Source organism: Thunnus albacares, chromosome 13 (assembly GCF_914725855.1).
Source record: "Thunnus albacares chromosome 13, fThuAlb1.1, whole genome shotgun sequence".
Taxonomy (NCBI): domain Eukaryota; kingdom Metazoa; phylum Chordata; class Actinopteri; order Scombriformes; family Scombridae; genus Thunnus; species Thunnus albacares.
In genome coordinates this window covers 2,859,480-2,884,486 of record NC_058118.1, presented here as the reverse complement: position 1 = coordinate 2,884,486, position 25,007 = coordinate 2,859,480, and the positions used below count along the sequence as shown (strand labels likewise).

Below are 25,007 nucleotides of genomic sequence, written 5' to 3'. Positions count from 1 at the left end.
GCTGCTACTGCACATGCAGCTGTAGACTAGTTTGCAATAATGAACATGCAAACATTCTGAAGCTTAACTTTACAATCAGAATAATATCTTTACTTAAACTGAACATAACCTATATCAGTTAGTTATTTCAGCAATTAATTTTATTGTTGATCCAATAAATGTTGTTCATTACAGATATTGCTGCAATATATGCTCATTACAGATAGTATCTGCTCATTACACATTGCAGGGATAGCTAGGGTGAGATGACATGAATAAATGAAAGAATGATTTGCCCTTAATTAACCTGCTTTATTACCCAGACTATTATCAGCATGATTGGAAAATAAATCACAGTCAAACATCATAGGTTGGGATCTACGAACAACAGGCCACTAACGGTGGGAGACAGTAGATATCGGCCTTACTTAATATCTGTGTCCCAGTCCAGCAAGGTAAATTACTCCTTTTTACATTGCATATGTTTCGTTAAATGTTTCTTTTTTTATATTAACATGCTCTGTTTTTATTTAGTTTTCAAATAAAGACACGAGAGAAGCCACCCACTCATTTACACTCTGTGCACAAATGTAAAGTGGGTTGGGGTTGTGTGTGTGAATCATTGAGCTTTGTCACACACACCACCAAATGACATTGTATGCACAGTATTGGGATGAAAGATTTATATAGAATAACTATTTTTACTAAGTAAAATTATTTTGAAATAAGTAGTTATACTTACTTTCTTATTCCAGTGAGGAAAATTTACTCAAGTACTGTACGTAAACTTCAGTTCTTCACTACATGTATTTATTTAGTTGTAGTTACTGGTTACTTCACAGATTAAGAAGTTACAAATAAAACACGTAACCAGTTTATAGAATCAGATGCATTGTTATAGATTAAACTACATAACAGTATATGAACTTTTAAAAAAAAAGAAAGGAAAAAAATAGTTGCACTTCCACCAGCTAAACCATTAAAATGCTGCTTCCATTCATTCAATACATCTGTAATAACAATCCAGTAATATAACACTCTAAAGTGAAGAATGGCTGCATAATGGGTTTTTCTGTTTTCCAGATGATTATTATACTAAGTGCACTTTTGAAGGCAGAACCTTCAGCTGCAGTATTTTTTAGTTTTTTTTACAGGTAGTATTACTACATTTATTTAAGTAAGGGGATTAAAGCCCATGACAATTTAATCCAACACTGCCAAATACCATTATGGACACTTACTCTCAGTGCTAGAGTTGTGTAGCATAAAACAATGCCTTTATGTGTGCGATACGAAACTGAAAACAAACTGCCTTTAATTATTGTTCAGTGATGTCATCACAGGTGAAATCTATGATCTCAGAGAGGGTATGGACGGGGGATTTGTATTTCTAAACTTTCTATCACCATGCTGAAATAAATAAGCACGGAGTATAAAGATTAGCATTAGTATTATTAAATTGGTTTGGAGTCTCTCATATTGTCCAATATCCATCCAAAGTGATCCTTTTGTGACCATTATTCAGTGGGAAATTTAGGTTGTTGTTGTTACAAGGTAACGGTTGGCAAATAAAGCATAGCATTTATGAGCTTTGATGTCAGAAAATTAAACCTGAAAGACACAACACAGAGAAAATATTGGCACCATAAAGGGCTAATATGAATATGAATTTGTAACCTCTAAAATGTAAAAGGTTGCTGTTTCACGACCGATTATCAAGTTGTTTGAATGTCAGAACAATATATAATCAGTGCAACATGGCAGTTGACAGCATCTCCAATCACAGCCACAGGTATCCAGAAATATGTTCAAAAACTCTTTTATCCTCTTTTGATAATTGGACAAAAAAAAAAATGCAGAACTGCAGAATCATTATTGGTTGAAGTTCTTTGTGTATGAGAAGAATAAAAGTTTCAGTTTGTCTTTAAGTGTCTTCCTTGTTCACATTCAACAGGTAAGGAAAAAAAGGTCAAGTCCACTGCAGTATTGTCCCTATTACAAACCCAAAATGTGTGCTAGTGTTTGTTGCATATACAAGCATTCTTAATTTCTCCAGAAAACATTTTTCTACAGAAAAAATGATATGAATAATGAATTATACAGTATATGTACACTTTTTATTTTTCATTTCAACAGTTTATATATTGTTTAACGAGGCCAGATTAGTATGTCACAGGTTTTCACGCTCACACCCACAGCCACCCAGAAACTTTTAGCATGTGGTGACAGTGAATACCGCTGCACAACCGTGCCGCTCTGACTTAAGTCATTCTCTATCATATATCCTATTTGGCCATATGATAGAGAATGACTTATGCCTGTGTCTAATTTAGATTATTGGTAAATTTAGATAAGCCCATTCAGAAGAAAGAAATAACTGGCAGTTTGACTCTGAAGCAGCGGCAGAAGAATTTGCAGATTGTTTGAAACAGATTCTCTCGCCAGCTCCATCAAGGTCAATGATAACACTCTTCAGATTAATAGGTTTAATGGCTTCAGCACTGTCATTTGAGTTAGTGTTGGCTGCGGCCCCATCAGCTGAGCCGGTGCCAGCTGAACCTCTGTCATCATCAGTGGCACTTGCAACTGGCAAACAAGCAGTGCCTGGATTGTCATTGGAAGCAGACCCTGACTTTTTATGAGAGGGAGTAGCAGTGTCTCTACTAGGGGTGGGGCTGAATCTGAATCTGTTATTCAAAAAAGCACAAATAGTAGGTTTTTATGAATATTTATTTCATACAAATATTTAAAAAAAAACATGTCAGATAACAGTGTGCACGTCGTACATCCCTGCCTCCCTCTCTCTCCTCTGCTCTGTGTTACATCTATTAGCAGATCTCAGCACCTGCTGCATGACGCATATTTCCTTATTTGGACATCACTCCCAGAGTCGGGGGTGTTCCCCAGAGATAAAACTGAGCTACGGACATGTGCAAAGTGCTCTCAAGGGACTCTCCATAACTTGTTTTTCCCCTTCCCCTTTCCCCAAAGTTAGGTTGTAAAAAATAGGCAATAAATGAAAAGTGCAAAGCAATAATCACCTTTGAAGTTTTTCCCTACACATTACATGCTGTGCTGTCTCAGTGTTATGGGTGTATAAATAGCTACAGGTCTATGTATGCAGTGGCTTTAGCTCAGTAGTCAGCACAGTTGTCTGTGATCTGAGAGATATGAGTTCCAGACTCAGTGTGGGGACCGTCTTTGTAAAATAGCTTACAAAAACAGAAGATAAAAAACAGGATTTTTATGCCTTTTTCCACTTTTATTTGAATATAAATACAAATAATTTTGCTGCCTCAACAAATACAAATACATGGCACTCTGCACATCCCTAGTTTCTACTCAATCATTTAGGTCAGTGGCTTGCTTAAGGTTAGTCATCGTCATCATCTTCAGAAATCTCAACTTCTGACAGTCCATCACTGAGACTCTCGTGGTTTGTATCTCTCTCACTCAAACAAGTAGTGGTAAATTCTCTCCTGAAGCCAGTCCCGGTTGGAACTTGGACAAAATGAAGAGAAGTCACAATAACTGGGCCCAAAAACAGCCCACTCTGCCACATAGGAAGTAGTAGGGTCTGATGCACTTGGAATGGATGAATATATGATAGGAGTCTTCATGGCTGAAACTTTCAGCTCCTGAATCCTCACCACTGTTCAAATCAGTTCAAACTGCTCAAAATTCAACCACCACCAAAACTCTATATTTACAGTCCATTTGCACATGCTTACATAATAATGTCAAAACTGTTCAATTTACATTCAAAAACCTAATGTAACACTAAATTACTGTAAATTAGACTGCAATTTGCTGCATTCTGCTACATTTAAGTCTCATTCAATTCCTTAATGACCTGTCTCCATGATATGAACTATTGCCAGGTGAGGAAAGGCTGCAGGTGAGGTGAATCTATTTTGTAATTGTGTGGGACAATATGGCGTTTCACCATTCTCTTCCAGTCACAGAGTGGTTTGCATCCCGTCCCAGGAAGCTGTCATGTTTTCTCCCAACTCTGTTATATCCTTGTCTGTGTGTTCTGTGTATCTGCCCTTTGTTTCAGGGAGCTGACACTGATCATTGGTCCTGTCCAATCAGTGGCAGCTGAGCAACCAACAAAAAGGCTCTTCCTCCACATCCTCATACTTTCTCTCTCTCAGCCAGCAGACACTGCAGCAGCAGAGTCTCCTCCACATCATATTATATTAGATATTTTGTTTCCTTTGTTTGTTTATTTAATAAACCGACATTTGTTTTATTTATCCCTTTGTTCATTTTATTTCCCCGAGCCAGGTCATAACATATGGGGGCTCGTCTAGGATCCAATTTGTTTGTGTTAAGTCTGTCCTTAGTAGTAGTTTGGTTTGGTCGGTGTTCCTTCTGTAATGTGAGAGCTCATCAAGTCAATTCCCTAGGTTTTGGTAGTTTTTTTGCTGTGTTTGGTTTCTTAGTGTGGTGTGATGGCAAGTAGCCTGTCTCTCCCTTTTGTGTTGTACAGTAGTACAAGTTATTTTTCAGTTTTGAAGTAAACCCTGGTAAGTAAGATGGCGAGTAAACCAGCTGAACTGAGCTCTCAGTTCTTCCATCAGCTCACTACTGAATTATTTTGCCTTTTTTGTTTTGAGGTAATCTTGGGTGGAGACTAGTCTAGTAACTAGAGAGAGAGAGACTAGTATTTTGGATAGTGAGGGACTGGGGTTTATGATTGAAAACTTTGTGGCTTTTGAAAACATGATAGCTTTGTTTCACTGTGGTCAGCAGCAGCAGAGTCTCCTCCAAACCACTTATTTTTTTCCTTTGTTTGTGTATTTAATAAACTGACTTTCATTTTATCTAGGTCAGTTTCCCTTCTAACATGTTACGTCCCTGAGCTACGTGTTGAGATCACATTTGGTTCATGCTAAGGCCAAGGACAGGAAGCAAAGCACCTTTGGAAATGCATGAGTATTCTCTGTGGGTTCTTTCTTTTGTTTTTAGAGGATAAAACAAAATAAGACCAGAGACAACAGAGACTGCAAACAACACATTTTTATCAAGAACAATGATGATTACTCATCACAAGTCTTTGTTACATAAGGATGATGTAATGCTGAAGATCAAACTAATTTACCAAAGAAATGTGACAATTAGGAAATGTTATCTGAGCTGGAAGGAAAGAACGACAGTATTTTGCGTCATGATCACTAGGTTAGTCTTAAGCCCCATTCAAACGGGATTAACATTACAGGAAGAGGTGAAGAATATAAAATATTCATTGTAAACTCATTGTTCTGATAAGGCTGCAGGCAGCCATTGTAGCCATTAACCATTGTAAAAATCACAGCATACGGTCTTTAATACACATGGGCTGAAAGCCACAAGTGTCCACAGGGGGGCACGAGATAGTTATAGGTGAGGTACTGCGTGAGGTGAATTTGAGTCAAAAAATCGTCCTTCTTCTGAGTCATAACTCAAATCTTAACACATGGACATGAAACACATATTGATATCCATACTATTCATATTCAGTGTGACATATTCAGTGTCACTTCCTGAGGATATCATTATCTCTGATGTCCATCATTTTTAAATGTCCATAATAGACAAAAAAGATACTTCAGAACTTGCCTGAGAATCATCACATTTTTAAGTTTTCTTCAGTATCAAAGTAATCCAGTGACTGTCTGTATTCATGGCTACACTGCAAACAAGAAATACTAATAGATAATTTGGCTTAATTTGACTTTTAATGATGCCAATTTGCCAAAATGTAAACAAATAAAAGATAAAAATAGGTCTCAAGAGGACAGCAGTGCATAACAACAGCCCATTTGATCATGCTTTATGGTGTCTTTCTCTCCTGATGCTTTTACTTTTTTTTCTGTCATCATATTGGTTCCCAAATAGGCTGATATATTGGTGTCATATTAGCAAAAACATTTTTGTAGTAGAAGAACAACCTGTTCTTCCTGCAGAAAGAAACTCAGAGATCCACTTTAAAATACAAGGACATTGCTCTGAAATGTGTGTGAAAGTGTGAAGTGTGAAATTTAAATTACAAGAGGACCAGCTAGTTCACTAAAAAAGAGTAGGTAATTTTGGATGTAATAACTACACCCACATACTGTACACACTCTGGACTGGATTAAAATAACTAACATGTGCAAGTAATGTTCAAATCACCAGGACATAAATTTAAGGACATAAACTCTGTCCGAACAGGGTTTTAGTTTGGTTTGTTAGATTTTATTTTGTTCTTTAATGACAATATGGCCAGAAATAGCTGACATTGAGTCTGCTGCTTGAAACGTAACATTTTACTTGTATTGTTTTATTTATTTAATTATTCATGTATTTAATTATTTCTAAATGAACTGCTTCTTGGGCTTGTCACAAAAAGCATTTTTGGATGAGGATCCAATTTAAGCCGGCAACCTGGCATGTCACAGCATGCGAGAACAAGAACAAATGACTGTGCCCTGAAAACAAAGGCTCAGCACTCATTTATTTCCAAACAATTTTGCATGTCATTACACTTGCTCTACTAAATGCATGTTTTCCCCTCATTTAGTGTAGTTTGCTCAAAACTGAATTATTCTGATGGTGGAAAAAGTCTCAGAGATGTATCATTTCTGGCTGCAAATAAGAGGCTTGAACATAGCTGTGAGGTCATTACAGTTCGTCAGGGCTTCACTGCGGTAATGTTATGAAGCTATTTTACTCTGTGGCATGCTTAACATAATAATCTCACCTAAGAGATTTATTTCAAAACTTCATGACTGTGATTGAATGGATTTCAAAATGTCTGGATGTCGTGTATCATCTGTGTCTAATGTGTTTACCTGCCAGTCGTGAGAAGCCTCATGATTGTTAGATGCCAGCCAACAAGAGCAATTTTCTTTGCATTAGTAATGAGACTATCAAGAGCAAATTAGATAGCACGATTAGGCAACCCACTAACTAGACCACTGCAGATCAATTGCCTGCAATTGTGCAACTGAATGCAGCTGATTATGAGCATGAAGTAAACAAAACATTTCCAGGCCAACACTGAAGCATGAGTCTGCTTTCATCAAAAATTGTCTCTGTCACCATTTTAATAACAGTAATGACTAGCCATAGTTAACCTCTCTCCTCATGTTCTCTGTGCCTCTCTACTGACAGCTAACAAAGAAAGAATAAGAAGAATCATGTTTGTTTTCGACAGTTTTATGCAATATTGTCACATTTTACACAAAAATTACAAACTTGCTCCAAATTACAGATATCTACAGTCAGCATGCAAGAAAATGTGGTTTCTAGGGGCGTATGACTGCATGATCTCATGGTTTAAGGATGTTGGCAGCGTTCACAAGTGATATAAATAAATAAAAATGTAACAGAGCAGTTTTTAACAATCTGAACTTGACTCTGACCAGAGGAAGTGCATTTTCTTGGCCAATACTGGTTGTATCTTAAGAAGTTATGTGGTTCAAGAGATAACATAAACCGACTGATTTATTTGACAGTAAAAAAGGTTAACATAAGACTGCATTTATCCAGTCCTGACATACATTAAAATAGTCATGTCAAAAACATCTAAAAACATTAAAAACAACTTTACTAACAAAATATAAAACCCCTCTCAGTCTGCTGTTGCTTCAGAGATCCTGTTCTAAAGAGCTGCTGCAATGTAGAAGAAGGTATTTTTGCCATGTAGAATTCCAAAAGGAACTCATTGGGGTCTCATTGTTATGATGTGACAGACTATAGATATATAGCTCATTAACAAACTAATGACTTGAGAAAGCTCTGTGCTTCTAAATCAACTAAAGCACTCTGTAACATGACACATCATGCCATTCTCACTAGAAAGGTTTGTGTCAGTTTAGTTTATCTTGTATCTTTGTGTTTCTTTTAAATGTTTTCTTGCCTGTTGTAAGTAGTTGAATGTAGCCCCGGCAACTTTGCAAATGTAATCCTACTGGGAATACAAATGTAGTTGTTTTTTTTTATTTTTTTTTATTAGACTTTAAAGAGAAAAGAAAACCTATATTTGTGACTTCTTTATGGAGATGATGTTGACAGAGTTGCACCCTTTCCAGTCATTGTGTGTGATGATTGCAGCGCAGTGTTTCCCCTAGAATTTTTTTCAGGCCCGGTGGTAAGCACCAAAAAAACCCTAAAGAGACGAGGTACTCACATCGTGTCAAGAGTTTCCCAGGCAACAGCACAGAGGTTGACTCACGTTTCAGAACAGTGCAGCACAGAGGCTCCCAAACGCAAATGGTTATTGATTTCCGAATAAATCGATCATTATTTTTGGCATTAAAGAAAAGATTTTTTGGCCCAGTGGGGCTTCTTGTTGGCCTGGTGGCCCACCAGGCCTGTACAATTATAGGGGAAACACTGCAGTGTATCGTTCGCCAAGATGCACCCAGAACACACAGTCATACACACCAGCACAAATCTATCCTGACTGTATCTATCCACCCACACTTTAGGTTCAAGACTCAATATGCAGCTAAATATGGGATGTAAATCCAGGACAAAAAACACCAACACATTTTTTAACAGCTAGAAATATTGTGATGCATTGGGTATTGCACTCTATTTTAACGGCGCAAGGGCAACGACAAGCACAAGGTGGTAGGTCTTGGGTACACGGACTGTGTGGGCGTCTCCATGCACACCTGCTATTTTGGTTCCTGTCTGCCTGTCTTCACAATGTGCAAAAGGGCTGGAAGAAAGTGAATATAGCTGGGAGGGTGTGGTGATTAGGAAATACGCTCTCATCCAGTCATATCACTGCTCTCATGATGATGACAACTCAATAAACAGAAAACGCTTCTTCAGAAAACGGTTCAGAGCGCCACGTTATGAACACACATCACCACAAATCTGCAGGTGATCAAGTTTTTTTTAATCAGTTAGTTACTATAATAACAAGAACAATAACAAGAAAGAAATAATAAAGTAAAAAAAAAAAAACATTTGGTGAGGACAAATATGATTGCATTGGAGTGAAGCTATTTCAGCCATAATTCTAATGTGTCTCATCCTGTAAACAGTCACATAGTTCAGAAAAGTTTTTTACCTGCTATGCAGACTCCATCTTTGTATTGTGAGGTTGCATGCCAGCCATTGAGTTTTGCCAAGTGAAAATGCAGTTGTTTATGTTAATGCAGTTGTTTGGAAGCGTAGGCTATATTAACTGGTACTGAATTAATTAACTAGATCATTTTAACTACAGGATCATGGATACACATTGATTTGATTTATTTATTTTATGTGCAATGTGAAAAACCCAGCCAAGACTGCTCTGCTGCATTGCATTGCCTCTGGTAGTAGGTAAAAAAAAATAGACCAGCTGTGTAAAAATAGAGATGAACAGCGGGTGTCCATGTCCCACCTTGTCCGTGCTGGGTAGGATTTCAGCCGTACACAACAGCATGTGCAGCACAATGCATTTCAAGATCAAAACATGAGATGTTACTTTTGCTAAAAAGAAAGTTAGAAAAGAGGCTACGATGAGCCCCGGTAACCTGATGTCTCCCTCATAAACAGGTTATAACCCAGCAATATGATGTGTGTAGAGGTGTGTGTAGTTTTTCTGTAGCAGCCTGGTGTCATCAGATGATTTAATGAAAGTAAACACAGTGAACGGCTGCGTGTAATGGCACTGTGCTCTGGCGCAGCACTTCTCTAATCAGAGGCTGCCAATTTATCAACCTATGTGTCCTGCTGCCTTCAGATGCTGCTGGGATTAAAAGTGTAACTTCACCCCCTGGTCTGAGCCTAACTCCACACACTGCATAATTTTGGAAAATGCTAAAAAGTGGGCAAGGGGCTGAGAGGTGGGAGGGAGGCATGGATGTGTGAGGCAGGAAGGCAGGAGTTGCTCAGTGACATTCCCTGGCCAATAATAATAAAAATAATAATAATAATAATAATAGGAAGATAAACAGTGCAGACAGACAAAATAAATCAAGAATAACTCCACAATTATCAGGTATATTTGCATGATCTTGGTCCCTATGGATAGGTAAGACCTCAGAGAATGTACTCCCAGTGGTCAGTAGTCAGTAACATTGTGACTGTTACTATGCCTGAATAAATTGTGATAAACCAAAGGAGAAATGCACAGTTATTCTCGCCTAAAATTTATTCTAGATTTGACAGTGGAAGACACCATGATAGCAATGATCCCATGCACAGAGATGCCACTGAATTAATTCAGCAACTCCTTGACTACAACTGTACCAAAGTAGATAGAAATACCACAAAGGTTTTAGTAAGGATAGGATCAGGTAGACTCTCCATTTGGCCATTCGGATACCCAAAATGTGCCAAATGGGTTTTTTACCTCTTAAAAGGGAATCTGGCCACAAAATACTACTATTTCCACTACAAGAGGCTATGTGCACACAATGCAGCTTTTAGTCATGACATTTTGTTTGTGCATCATCAGATTATAGCATTGTGCACCATAAAAAATCAATAAAAAACAACCATATTGTATAATTTTGTCTCCAAATGGAGTAGTTTTATTATAACAATGAAATATGAACAAGTAAAACTTAGATATCAGACCTAAAGATAAAAAATAAATAATCAAAAGTCAACTATGTATGTACTGTACCAGAGTAAGCTTATAGCTAATTTTCATATGCAGTCCCTTAGGCAGATCACAATTAAAACATAAAACAGAACAATAACTAACAGTACAAAGCAAAAAACACACAGGACACATAATACAAAATACAAAGCTACACACAATAGCACATCACATACACTCACAATGTCAACTAGTAATGAATAATGTAAACTTGTCAAATTAAAAGCAAGAACCATGAGATAAAACGTTGAGTCAGTGGTTACAGAGCTGAGTAGCTTTTAGCAGTCTTTTCAATTTGGTTGCTGCCTTGCTGCCTCTGAACCAGGACGACTCGCAATCATTGATTGAGCTATGAGTTCTGAGTTGTACCAGCAAATTCTACAGGAAAATGTCAAGGTATCTGTCTGTGATTTGAAGCTCAACAGAAAGTGGGTCGTGCAGTAAGACAATGACACTAAACGACAAGTTGTTCTACCAAAGAATGGTTAAAGAAGAAGAAAGAAAATGTTTTGGAATGGCTGACCTTAATCCTAAAGAAATGCTGTGGAAGGACCTGAAGCATGTAGTTCATACAAAGAGGCCCACAACATCCCTGAGTTGAGACTGTTCTGTAAGGATGAATAGGCTAAAATTCCTCCAAGCTGATGTGCAGGGCTGATAAAACAGTTACCGGAAACGTTTGGCTGAAGTTATTGCTGTAAAATGGGGTCACACCAGTTACTGAAAGCAAGGGTTCACATACTTTTGCCTCCCACAAATGTGTAAGATTGGAAAATTTTCCTCAATAAATAAACGAAAAAGATGAAAAAAATTTTTTTTTTTTTGGTCTCATTTGTTTAATTGGGTTCACTTTGTCAAGTTTTAGGACTTGTGTAAATATCTGATCATGTTTTAGGTCATATTTATGCAGAAATACAGAAAATTCTAAAGGGTTCACAAACTTTCAAGTAGCACTGTATTTGAAAACGAGTGTGGGCGGTTTCACAGAGCACTGCTTGGGATAGTCACTGCACCCTAACTCTTAACCAAAGACACAGGACAGAGATAATAGAGAGACTTTCATCATGAATAATGTGATATGTACCACAGTCCATTTTTGACCAATAAGCATAACGTTTGGTCTAAGTCCCACTCCTTGATCCACCAAGTCCAGACACTGGTGATGTTGTGCTTGCAGGTTAGAGGAACTTTATGCACTGATAAAGTCAATCTTGCTAGAGCTCATCTCAAAGAAGGAAAGTGAAGTAGACATTCCTTACCACACACCTTCAGGATTATCCATATTTATGCATCAGATTTATGTGTGTTCACATATCAGGGTAATGTAAGTTCATGGAGATAAACTCAAGGAGTAGGAGGAGGCAGGACTTAAAAGACCTTGGGCCCTATTTTAACGATCTAAAGTGCATGGTCTGAAGCGCATGGCCCAAGTGCATTTAGGGTGTGTCCAAATCTATTTTAACAGCAGAAAAATGGCCGATGCGCCAGGCGCATGGTTCAAAGGGGTTGTCCATAGTCTCCTAATTAATCATGGGTGTGTTTTCAGCGTAACATGCAATAAACCAATCAGAATGTCATCTCCCATTCCCTTTAAGAGCCAGGTGTGCTTGCACCTTGGCGGATTGCTATTATGATATCGTATTTGCCAGAAGGACGCTTCTCTGCAGAGGAAACGGATCTGCTTGTGTGCAAAGTGAAAGCCCACAATCCATAACGAGCACACTGGCCTCTGCTGCTCCTGAACCCTCCTGTGGTCATCCCCAGACCACCAGTTTAAGATCCTGTTCATTAATTTGTTGCAAATGTATTTTCGTTTGGTTTTTGAAAAGGTTTATTTTTTTAATTATAGCTTTGGTTTCTTTAAAATCATTTTGTTCAGTCATGGAGTAACAGGTCAAATCAGCAGGGTTTTAATTGCTGATAGTATGGAAGCCTGATCACTGTACTCTCAAAAATGTTAAAGAATATTTGTTAAATATTGTTCAAAAATTAAATCATTCATTTTAATCATGTAAAGAATCATCAACACAGTTATCAGGAGCTCTCCAAGGTGCTGATCCTGCTGCTGGCAGCAGCTAGAAGCTGTGCAGATTTATTTCCTTCGTTAGTTTAATCATTGTTTTCACCTCATTTATTTCCTCATGTGTTCCTCATGCCATCATGTATTGATGTAGCAGGAAAGTCAATCTGTGTCTGATCCGTTGTTGTCCGTCTGTTTAAATATCTCCATGTATTGCTAAGATTTGGTCAAATAATTTTTAAATTTTTATCCGTCATTACTGCGATTAGTTAAATCTGATAAATATTACGCCCAACCATGATGACATGTATTTTTTAAAATATGCTGATATACACAATAATATTCTTTCACATTGTAATCCTTTTATTCGTAATCTTTTGCATGTTTGTGCGCTGCTGTGCGTCTGTGTGTGTAACAAGCAGAGTGTATGTTGTGCACCCACCTGTGTAGGTGCATATTATTATCTTGAAAATGCACCCTTAAAATAACAGTGAAACATTGCACCATTGACTTCAGACCAGGTTTTTGTTGGTCAAAGCGCAATCGCTCTCTGATGCCTCAAGACAGCAATGTGCCAACAATGCGCCTGACCACACCTCATTTTAAGACCAACACGCCCATAGGCGCTCTGATCAAGTGCATTTGCTATTTAAACAACGTGGGTGCTGGACGGGAAAATGACAACTGCGTCAGTCTTAAACTAACAAAGACACTTGTGCTGCGCTTGGCGCCACTTTGCGCCAGGCGTAAGATAGGGCCCCTTAAGTCAACACTGATTGGTTGAAAATCAGTGTGGTACCTGTCATATTATGCATGATGAAAGCATAGGTCTGTATCTCTCTCAAAGGTTTGCCATTTTATTTATGAGATAGCGTCATTAATTATTATCATTATTGTTAATTCTATATTGCTAAGTTTTCACATTTTTGTAGCCTGGGATGACTATCTCTGGCAATGATGTTCCACGTTCCTGCGCAGTTAACACAGGAATGAGACAGTGAAATTATTAGGCTTCATTAAGGCTCCAACTTGTAACAGTCAAATAAGAAAAATAATCAAATAAGAATAAAATAAGCAACATAAATAAGTGATATAGAGGTCTGACACAAAAAAACACATAAAACTGAAACTTGTGGCAAGATTGCTGCAAATTCTGGGAATTTTGCCAGACTTTGTCATAGCAGTTTAATAAAAAGAATTTTACCAATAAAAAAAGTGCATTCAATGAAGCAGTCTGCTGCTGTGTTTCAGGTGCTAGTTTCCAGAGTACACTCTGAAAGCTTCAGGGATTTCCAACAGAATGGCACATAGTTTAAATTTCCAGTCATTTTACTAAAATGAAAGGATTTATAAAAATGTCTATTTGTCTGGCTGTCTTGTTTTTCAAATGACTTGTTTAAAAAAAACACACAGCTATTTCTGCTTGTAGGCAGCCACATGTTTCCTTTGATACAAACTACACCTAATGTACTAACAAACAGTGTCACTGTAGATTTGTGCCACTCCCTGCCACAACAGGCTTCCCAACCAACCGGTGCATAACTCGCCACTCACCAACAATGCCAGTAGCAGCACCACCTGGCCAAGCTGACACCTCCACTATAAAGGATTAAATTCCGGTCTCTGCGGTGGTGAGTGAATGTTCTTCCCCCCTGCGCTACACATATGCTCACCCAACAGTCGTTTAATGATACTATGTTCAGTTAAGTAATATGATTGCTCCACAAAATCTGGCACTGCAAAGTCATTTGATTTTTACACTTTAAGGTTTTTTTTTTGTTTTGTTTTTTTTAAAACTATTTTTCTATGTGATATTTCACTTAGCTCACTTCTAAGTGGAAAGTGATGGAAAATATATTGGAGAGAAAGAAAAATGTTTCACCATAATCTAAAGGTCAATCCTAAATAATGTTACACATCCCTTCTCCCTGTTTAGGATTGTATGATCCATTGTGTGGGAGATGCTTCCCATTGAAAAGCCTATATATATATATATATATATATATATATATATATATGTACAGAATAGAGGTGAAAATTACAAATTGCTTTGCTGATTCAAATCCTTTGTTCAGTTTTTAGATTCATAGCAAGCAGCAACTACCACAGCTGTTATATGCCATTCCCCCCTTCTGATTTCATCAGGTGGGGGACAATGATATAGTGTGATATGGTTTGTTGTAATATTCCATGTTACATTCTCTTTGAATATGGGTTGCTATAATTCAACAAGTTATGCTTTAAATTATGTTGGTGTTTGGTGTTTTAAAATCTTGTTCCATGTGCCCTAAAACGGTCTCTGCACAGCTCTGCATTTGAACATAAGAACATAACATAACTTGAACATAAGTAGTAGACATAAGTAGCCAACTAGTGTAAAATAACAAGACTGGTTTTGGATTGGTTTTCCTCCTGTCCTCCCCAATTTTCACCAGCCACCACTGGTCTCTACCGTTTTGAAAGGGTAATAGCTCTTGTCCACAACAGAGTCATCATTTAATTATTGTCTAACCCTTTGAACCCTACGCTGTTTTTGTTCATTTTTAATTATCTTCATTTATAGACTTACTGCATAGTCACCAAGACATGCCATATATATTGTTTTATTTCAAGACAAGTTAGGCTATTCAGAAATGCTATCACTTTGCATGCAAGTAGTACTACCTATGTTCTAGGATATATTTATGTTAAAAAAAGAAAAGAAAAACTAAAAATGTAAATGCAAATTTTGTATTTCTTTGTTTTTATGTCCAGAGGTTTTCAATACAGCCCAAATGTCTATATATAAACGGAAAATGGATAGAGGAGATTATCAGGGTTCTACAGATATAATAACCATGTTGTTGCAACATTTTGAGTCTTATGATGTCAAAAAATGTACTGATAGTGCCAATTGATGAAAATACAGAAACCCCATTTTCATGTATTATATCTCCCTGATTGATTTGAACTTGCTTACTCTCCAAGTAGCCACAAGGGGCACCAATGAGCATATTCAACACTTATAAAAAAGCTTGGACAAGCCGCTGAAGGTGAGATTTATGCTTTATTGAGTGTGTTTTCAACACTAGTGTGTAAAATAAGCAGCATTGAGTGCTTGAGGGAGAACCTCATCACACATAGTGTCACCTCATTATGTTTCTCTCTGTCCAACAGTGTTTCTATTCTCCACAAACGAACACATCTATGTGCTTCAACGAGATAGAGTAGTCCAAACTGTCATAACACCGCCTCAACAACACAACAACAACACAACACTTCAAGTCAAATCAAGGGATCATTTTTCAGAAAATTGCCCCAATCCCAGATCACCTTTTTTTTTTTAGTTAGGAAGCTGCTATTTATTCAGCCTTTATTGAATATCAATCCTCCATCATGTTTTTAATCCTGCTCTAGTTCTGTCAGAGGGCAAAGAAAGGAAAGCAGGGTTGAGGATTCAAAGCAGCCAAAAAAAGAAAGAAAAACAGAGCGAGGACTGTTCATGAGTGATGGACTGAAGCTTCAGCCAATGCCAGCTGAGCGGAGTCTGCCCTCCCCCCCTCCCCTCTCCCCCTAGTCTTGCAGTGTGCTGGTCCCTCTGTGTGCTGTAGTACGTGGAGGAGAGAGAGAGGGAGATCGAATATTACGCGAGGAGCCAGCCTCTGTGCGTGTGTGTGTGCCGCCAAATACTACTTGCACCGGATTTAAAGCATCTTCAGTGGGGGTGTAAAGATATCCAAACTGACATTCAGGAAAAAGACAGAAAGAGGAAAAAACACACAAACAACAACAAAAAAAACAGCAAAGTGGGCATCTCTCTGAAGCCCTGTTGGGGGAAGATACAAAAAGACCGTCTCTAAAACAAACGAGCAGATCAGAATCAGCACTGTTTGGGAAGCATGTATAATTCGATATGTTTCATCATCCTGTCATGGGTGTTTGCTGTGCTTGTGTTCCCAGGTAAGACTTCTTCTATTCCCCTGTCTCTTGTTTCTTGAATGTCTGTGTTTACTTCTGTCTTCTTCTCTGTGGCTGTTCAGCTTGTGTTTGCACGGAGTGCTGCACTGTTGAGACATAGCCTTATACACTCTTTTCTTACGCTCTCTACCTATACGTCATCTGGGAGGCTCATTGGGACATCCAAATATGAGAAGTTGATCTTTAAGTTACGTCACCTTCACGCGAAAGCTTTCTGTGTTGATTCTCCCGCAAGGAATGAGAAAAAAGTTCTCTCCGCATCACACACTTGTCTCTGACATTAAGCCCTAAAGTCAAGGATTTCCTGCAGTAATATTTAAATCAATCTTTAGTTTGAGTGAATTAAAAATTCAAAGACAGCTACAGCTGTTTTTGTAAAGCTCAGGGATGTCAATAAAATCGTTATTTTTGCAAGGCATTTATGTAAAAATCAATTTTTACTAGCTGCCATTAGAAAGAAATATTGATCAGTTAATCCTGAGAATGTATGCAGAAGGTGATAATATTGAAGGAGTATATCCATGATGAAGTAGTATGTGTAGATGTGTTGGTCAGTGGAGTTGGGAGCTTTACGGTTTTATTACTAGAGTGCAGAAGTGCTTTTTTGAAAGGAGCTTGCATTGTGTACTGAAGCTTGTCTATAATGCTAGCATTGCCCTGTAACCTTCAGTTTCAGTATCCTCAACACAGAGCATGAGGAGGAGACCTGGACTCTGGATGCTGAGCAGCAACAGCTTCCTAGTGATTTCAGATGGGAGTCTGGTGTCCTGAAATCACATTAAATGAGTCTGATGTCTGAAAATGCAAATATGCACCCTGAGCACTTCCCACCTCAAAGGGATTATGAGAAGGAGATTATGTGAGGGAGTCTGACAGGAAAATGTGATTCATGGGTGTACGCATTTACCTTTTTGTTCTACCAACTCAGTTTCCAAGTCCTGCAAACAAGTTCTGTGAATGTGCTTTAAGCTTACCTTAAACATGTGTGTTGTGAGCAGTGATTTGTCTACACTTAACTGTTAACAGCTTGCAGCAAATGAAGACGGTTCCCTGTATTCATTAAAATTATATAATTAATTTGTGTTAGAGGAAGTTAAAAGTTGCCCACACATTTTATCACTCAGGAGTTTGTGCATATATATTACAAAACAACTGTTGCACAGAGTTGGATGCATTCCACATTGACTACATTGAGTCCATAGCAGTTGTTGTATCACAGTAAGTGAGTCTCATAGCAGGCTGGATGGAGTATAACAGATGGGCGCTGCTGCCTGTTAGTTTTCGCAGCGCTGATGAATTTTTGTGGGCTACATTACAGTTAAATCAGGCAAAGATCAATGGCTTTTTTTTGCCTTATCTATCAATCTAACATAAGTGTCATGTCTCCATCAGGCAGTGGGGACATTACTGAGCCTGTGGAGGGCACTTACGTCTTGCAAATGCACAGTGGTTGGGGAAACAAAGTATAGCATCATTTTGCTTATCAATCCTTGAGGGATAAATAATGTTCATAAAGTAATATTACTCATCTTGTTTTTGTGTTGTAACCAATAATAATCGTAAAAATTGTACTACAAATACAAATAATTGTATTATGAACCCATCTACAACAGATGGCATAATCAAAAGTCATCTGGCAAATCATAGGCCTCGGAATGGGTATGGAATATTATGATATCGCATGTTTTGACATCAGCTCTCTCATTTGTTTCATGCTTTGCCAAAGGTGGACCTCCTGCAGTTTGTGCATACCTCAAACTACATGTGCACTCAGCATGTTGCTAGTGGATGTGCAATTTACCAACTGTACACCACATATTTCCGCTCATTATGTAATGTATTATGAAAACACAAAGGCTGCAGCATAGTTATATGAAACTGTATCAACATGGTGCACATTCTATTTTGAATTTCCATTTGCACTGATTCACTGCAGCAGACCAGCTGCTGTATGGAAACCATTAACACCATCAAACTGTGGAGATAGCTATATAAAAACTGTTTACTCAAAATTTATCATCAGTTTCTTATAACTAAGACAGCCTACATTGTCTGTCCATGTCCACCTGTCCACAAAGATAAGAATGTCTTGTATGTAGTGTTATTACCACACAGTCTACCCAACGAGCCTTAAAGGAATGGTTTGACATTTTGGGGAAATTATTCCATTATTCCTTTTCAAGCCCGGAATTAGATGACCATTAAAAACGAAGCTACAGCCGCCAGCAGTCAGTTAGCTTAGCAGAAGAAGCAGTGGGAGCTGCCCAAAGAAAACAATATTGACTTACCAGCACCTCTAAAGCTCACTTACACTAATTAACACGTTACTTGGCAACCTCAAGGTGACAACAAGAGCTCAGGAAGTCATAAGAATAATCTGGCGAAACTGTCCTCCCGAGAAAAACATTTTTTGTTTTAATGATTTGTTTTCTGTACAGATTACACAAATTAGATATAGTATGTTAATTAGTTAGCGTTAGTGGATTAATTAGTGGATTTGTTACCTTTGGACAGAACCAAGCTAGCTGTTTCCCCTTGCTTCCAGTCTTTATGCTAAGCTAAGCTAACTGGCTGCTGGCTTGACTACAGTCAAATGTCAGTAGAGTCACAATGTTTTCCTGCATCCTTGCCATCTTGTCAGGATGTTATTAGTTATTTTCTGTTTCTTTTAAAATTTTGTGATTTTAAATGCGGTAAATTGTACTAAATAGTGCAACAAAAATATCAAGCCTTGTCTTCCATGTTTCTTTACCCCCTCTTTATTCATCTAGGGAGGGGTTTTGCTGAGTGTGCATGTTCTTTTTCAGCACAGCCCTGCTTCACATTCATAGAGATTCTGTATATACCTTCACACCTGGGAGCTGCTCAGTAACAAGGAGTATCTCACATCTACTGACTGAGCAGTTGCTTCTTACATGCCTTGCTCAAGGGCACCTTGACAGTATCTGTTAACAGAAGGGAGAGTGTTAGACTTTTCTAAGTTACTTTGAAGTGTTTGAGTGGTATTCTTTTGGTCATGCAGAGATTTAATGTGCTGGGGAGGTATAGAAAAAATAGTCAAAAGTTTTTCCTACAACAGTGAGATGAAGAATGCAGGATGGTGTTTGTATTTTCTGGATGAGATGTCCTGTTAAAACACACACACCATGCTGTTGGCTTTGTTTATCTTTTATTTATTGGAATTAATTGGACTGTCACTCTGACTGCATTTTGAACCCATAAATGCGTTGTCTTCATTTTCAGTGTCTGCAAAGAACAGAGGAAAATGACCCAGTGCATGTTGAGTTCAGACAGGTTGAGGGAGTTCCACAACACTCATTTGCATCAGCAAATTAAACTGTCCTGGAACATGTGAAAAAATCCCAAGTGTGAAAATAAAATACCAATTTGAATAACTTGTACAAGAATGAAATTATCTTTGCCATGGCTGTTCCCCAGAAGTTTACTAATTAACCAACTGAATCTAGTTGAACATTCTTAAAAGAGCTCTTCTAAATAAGATTACACTGACCTGTAAGACCATTGCTCTCCATTTTTTCTTCTCTTTTCTGTTAGTCTGGCCAAAGTGCAATTAGGAGGATGCTTGATGATCCCTGCCTGCTGATGCCAGTCCAATTTATTCAAAGAATTGACGATTATTGTGTTTATTTTGACACCCTTTGATAGAAAATACCTTGGAGGAACCGGGCATTTTCTCTAGAATGGCACATGAAACAGCTTTATCAGCTCATTTTTATTTAATTTAGGACCATTAAGGAGCACAATTGCTTTTTGCCTCTAATCAGCTTTAGTGAAGCTTAATTGCCTTAAGATGTAGGCCATCTTGTAGCTGTGAAAAATGAAACTATTTAATTATGCACAGCTAACAAAATGGTTATGAGAAGTACACTATACAATTTTTAAAAAATGGCCCTATATACACACAAAAAGTACATGCACACACCTACACACTGAACTGAACAATGTTTGTGCACTATTACATCGAGCATCGGAAGACGACTAGAGATGAAGGAACGTCAGCTGTTACTTATTTTACTGAACAGAAGCAGAATTTTTCAGTTCTCTATGCTGTATTGCCCATTATATACAATTATTGCAACAGGAGATCACTGTGTATGTGTGTGTGAATACTGAATACTGAATATTGAAAAAAAAATGAATCGGATAAGACAGTAACTTGCTAAAGGTAAATGGTCTATAAAAGCTTTGGGAATACATGTCATGTTGTGGAACAGACTTTAGTTTTATCCTTTGATTGTCAAGTTCAATGTGCAATTTCTTCTACTTTTTAGTGGCTTGCTTGGTCCACCACTTTGGTCCAGACTGAAACACCTCAGCAAATACTGAATGGACAACCTCATTCTCAGGGCATCAAATACAGATGCTTTGTCACGCCCCTCGGCATCTTATACTGACACACGAGGCATCCTTTAGTGTCTGTATGAGATGCATCAGGCTTTCAACTAACTCCAATGTAAACCCATCCGCAACATTATTAGACACTCAGAGCAACTGCTCTAGCTATCCATTCACTCCGATATTAACCCAACTGTGGTGCTATAAGCCACTTTGAGCATCAGTCAGTGGACTTACCAGAGGACCCGCTGCCCCGAAGTATTTTCCTCACTGTCATCATGTTAACGTTTTCTTGTAATGATATCTTTATTTATTATTTATTTGTCAACACAAAAACACAAAAGTGTCCTTGATGTTTTGAATACACCCCCGTTTTCACAGGTAATTTGTTAGTCTATCCCCCCTGCCGCAGGAAATAATGGATTAATCCTGGAAGGCCATTGATGTAGCACTTTTCTCCTCATGAAAGTAACACGGCGATTATTTGACCAATGAAAATTGGTCGGCGAGAGCATATCGACCAACTAATCAACCAATTGGCCAGGAGACTATAGCCCTAGTGACAAAGCATCGGTGTTTGATGCTCTGGGAATGAGAACGGGCTCTAACTACAGCAGCTTACAACTTGGTTTCCATGGTGCAGAGCTGCTCTTCTAATTCACTGAACCTCGCCTCCATCACAGCAAATAAACTACATTTCTTACATTTACCATTATCAATAAAGAAGGCAGAGGAATAGCTAAATATAAGATACACTGAGCAAGAGAGAGTAGGAGAGTGAGAAGGAGAGAGGGAAGCCATCACTAACTGCTAAGCTAAAGTGGATAGCAGATCTGAATAGAGTGTAAAACACTCTAGATTAGCAAGAAAGTTGATAAAAGGAGAGAGCTAAGAGTGCTTGAGCAGAACTAGTGTAAGTTTAAATGTACAGTGGGTAATTAGCGGCAGTAATGAAGAATATAGCAAAATTAACTGGTTTGAGAGCAGCAAAAACGCTACCAGTAACAGAAACGCTGTCAGCTGGAAAATAGACCACATGCTTACTGTAGCACATCAGCATGCCAGGTCACAACTTCATCTGGGCAGAGATGATTTCTGTAGGCTGTGTATTATGGTTGTTTTCATTTGTATAATTTAGTTGGGATTTAAATGCTTACATTAAGTGTTAATGGACATGTAACTAACTTTGCAGTCTGAACCATCTTCCATGTGTGCTGTATCATACTGCAGAACTTAATTTTTCTATTGAGATATTTATTTTGTTGTGGGAAAAGGACAGAAAAAGGATTTTAGTTAATTTTACTCATGCATATTTTGATGTTGAAAAAATATTTTATCATTCTGATTGTTTTGAATGTTCTACTTCAGATTTGTGAAATGTTCCTGCTGTTTGGCAAGTGTTTGTCATGTGTTGACCATAAAGAATAGTTTAAAACCCCAACCGTCTGGTTCCTTCAACTTTCACTTAGGAACAAAAATCAGCCTTTAAACTGGAAAGAAATAATATTTTGACATTTATTGTGATAATTATCAATATCAACTGAAAATTTTTATCCTGATAACATTTTTGGCCATATCGCCCAGCCCTAGTCTGGAGAAGAGCGGGGCCCCTCAGTGGAGGCTGGTGACTCAAATTGGGGAGGACAGGAGGAAAACCAACCCACAGCTTCTTTCTTTTTACACTAGTTGGCTGCGTATCTCTAATTTCTTATGTTGTTATGTTCTTATGTTCAAATGCAGGGCCATGTAAAGACCTTTATAGGGGCAGGTGCTAAAAGTTAAAAAGGGGCACATAGAACAAGATTTTAGAACACCATACACCAACATAATTTATAGCATAACCTGTAGAATTATAGCAACTCATATTCAAACAGAATGTAACATGGAATCTTACAACAAATCGCATTGTACTATATCATTGTGCCCCACCTGATGAAATCAGAGGGACGGACAATTTGCTTTCAAAAGCAAAAACCCGAGTTGTGAAAAGGCTGCTTTTTTAAAGACATTTAGCACATACTGTTCAGATGTGTCATTTTATCAACAAAGTTAAACAAGGTTAACTTCAAATTTATAGTATTGTTCTATTGTGACAACAGATTTATGTTCTCATCAAAAACATATCACATGATTTATATGTGTTTCCTATGTATTTTCTTAGTATACAGAAATATATAAAGTACCACAAAGCTTATAATCTGATACAGGTACAGATCAGTGCTGAACACTAAAAAGACTGAACTCTAAAAACATTCACAGATCTAAAAGTGTAGGTTCACATCAGAAAGTATTAATGCATGTATCAAATACATGACTTACACATTCTTATCTACATGCACGACATACAAAAAATAGTCTACAAAGCTAACATGTTAACACTGTTGTTATTCTAGTTACTTTTACTATTTAAAAAGTCTTAATTCTAGTTACTTTTAAATTTATTACTCAATATACGGCCCAGCTTAAAAACGAACAATGAGCAGCCAGCTCACAAGCAAGCAGCCAGAACTCCTGTACACTCATTCACAAATCACACATCACCAACAGGTGACTGAACAACCACTCAGTTAAAAACTGGATACATTCCAAATGAATCAGGCTCTCTCCATGTGAGTCCAGACATCTCACTGTAACTCTTCAACAGCTTCAGTGTCCAAACATCTTGTTTGTTTGTTAACAGAACTTTGTGGCTGCTGGTTAACCAGTCTGATATCATCAGCAACAATGACAAACAAGGTAACTCTACTGGTTGTTCCATTTAAATTATGTTGTTAACTTTCTGTTGTTGAGGGGAGTTCCCTAGTCCAGATCCATTCTCCCTGTTAGCTTAACAACAGTCCTTTAGGGCTGCTACAACAGTTTTTTGTAAGTTCGTCACACTCACTTAAACTCAGTGGTAGTGGAAATTATCATTGGACCAACGCAACATGTGTGTATACAGTGCTGCTTGAAAGTTTGTGAACCCTTTAGAACTTTCTGTATTTCTGCATAAATATGACCTAAAACATGATCAGATATTTACACAAGTCCTAAAACTAGACAAAGTGAACCCAATTAAACAAATGAGACAAATCATCTTTTTCATTTATTTATTGAGGAAAATTATCCAATCTTACACATTTGTGGGAGGCAAAAGTATGTGAACCCTTGCTTTCAGTAACTGGTGTGACCCCCTTTTGCAGCAATAACTTCAACCAAATGTTTCCGGTAACTGTCTATCAGCCTTGCACATCAGCTTGGAGGAATTTTAGCCCATTCCTCCTTACAGAACAGTCTCAACTCAGGGATGTTGTGGGCTTCTTTGCATGAACTACATGCTTCAGGTCCTTCTACAGCATTTCTTCAGGATTAAGGTCAGGACATTGACTCAGCCATTCCAAAACATTATCTTTCTTCTTCTTTAACCATTCTTTGGTTGTCGTTTAGTGTCGTTGTCTTACTGCATGACACACTTTCTGTTGAGCTTCAGTTCACAGACAGATACCTTGACATTTTCCTGTAGAATTTGCTGGTACAACTCAGAACTCATAGCTCCATCAATGATTGCAAGCTGTCCTGGTTCAGAGGCAGCAAAGCAGCCCAAACCATGATACTACCACCACCTTGTTTCACAGATAGGATAAGGTTCTTATCCTGGAATACAGTGTTTGCTCATCGCCAAAAATAACGCTTCTCATTCAAGCCAAAAAGTTCAATTTTGGTCTCATCCATTCACAGAACATTGTTCCAATCACCCTCTGGCTTGTCCATGCGGTCTTGAGCGAACCATAGATGGCAGCAATGTTCTGTTTGGAGAGAAGTGGCTTTTTTCCTTGCAACTCTGCCATGCACACCATTGATGTTCAATGTTCTCTTGATGATGGACTCATGAACATTGACTGTAGCCACTGCAAGAGAGACCTTTAGTTTCCTAGACATTACCCTGGGGTCCCCTGTGGCCTCCTGCACTATTACACGCCTGCTCTTGGTGTGATCTTTGTTGTTCAACCACTCCTGGGAAGGGCAACAATGGTGTTGGATGTCTTCAATTTGTACACGATCTGCCTGACAGTCGACTGGTGGAGTCCAAACTCTTCAGAAATGGTCTTGTAACCCTTTCCAGCTTGGTGAGCATCAACAACT

At 38.1% G+C, this 25,007-nt stretch overlaps 1 protein-coding gene across 1 annotated transcript in view; it reads left to right on the top strand.

Annotated features, from left to right (window-relative positions):
• Window positions 1-16,127: 16,127 nt before the first annotated feature.
• Window positions 16,128-25,007, top strand: part of opcml (opioid binding protein/cell adhesion molecule-like) — a 351,351-nt gene continuing 342,471 nt past the window's right edge. The window contains exon 1 of the mRNA XM_044370030.1: window positions 16,128-16,511. Within this exon, the coding sequence (XP_044225965.1) occupies window positions 16,451-16,511 (61 nt within the window). The 5' untranslated portion in view covers window positions 16,128-16,450. The remainder of the gene's footprint in view (window positions 16,512-25,007) is intronic.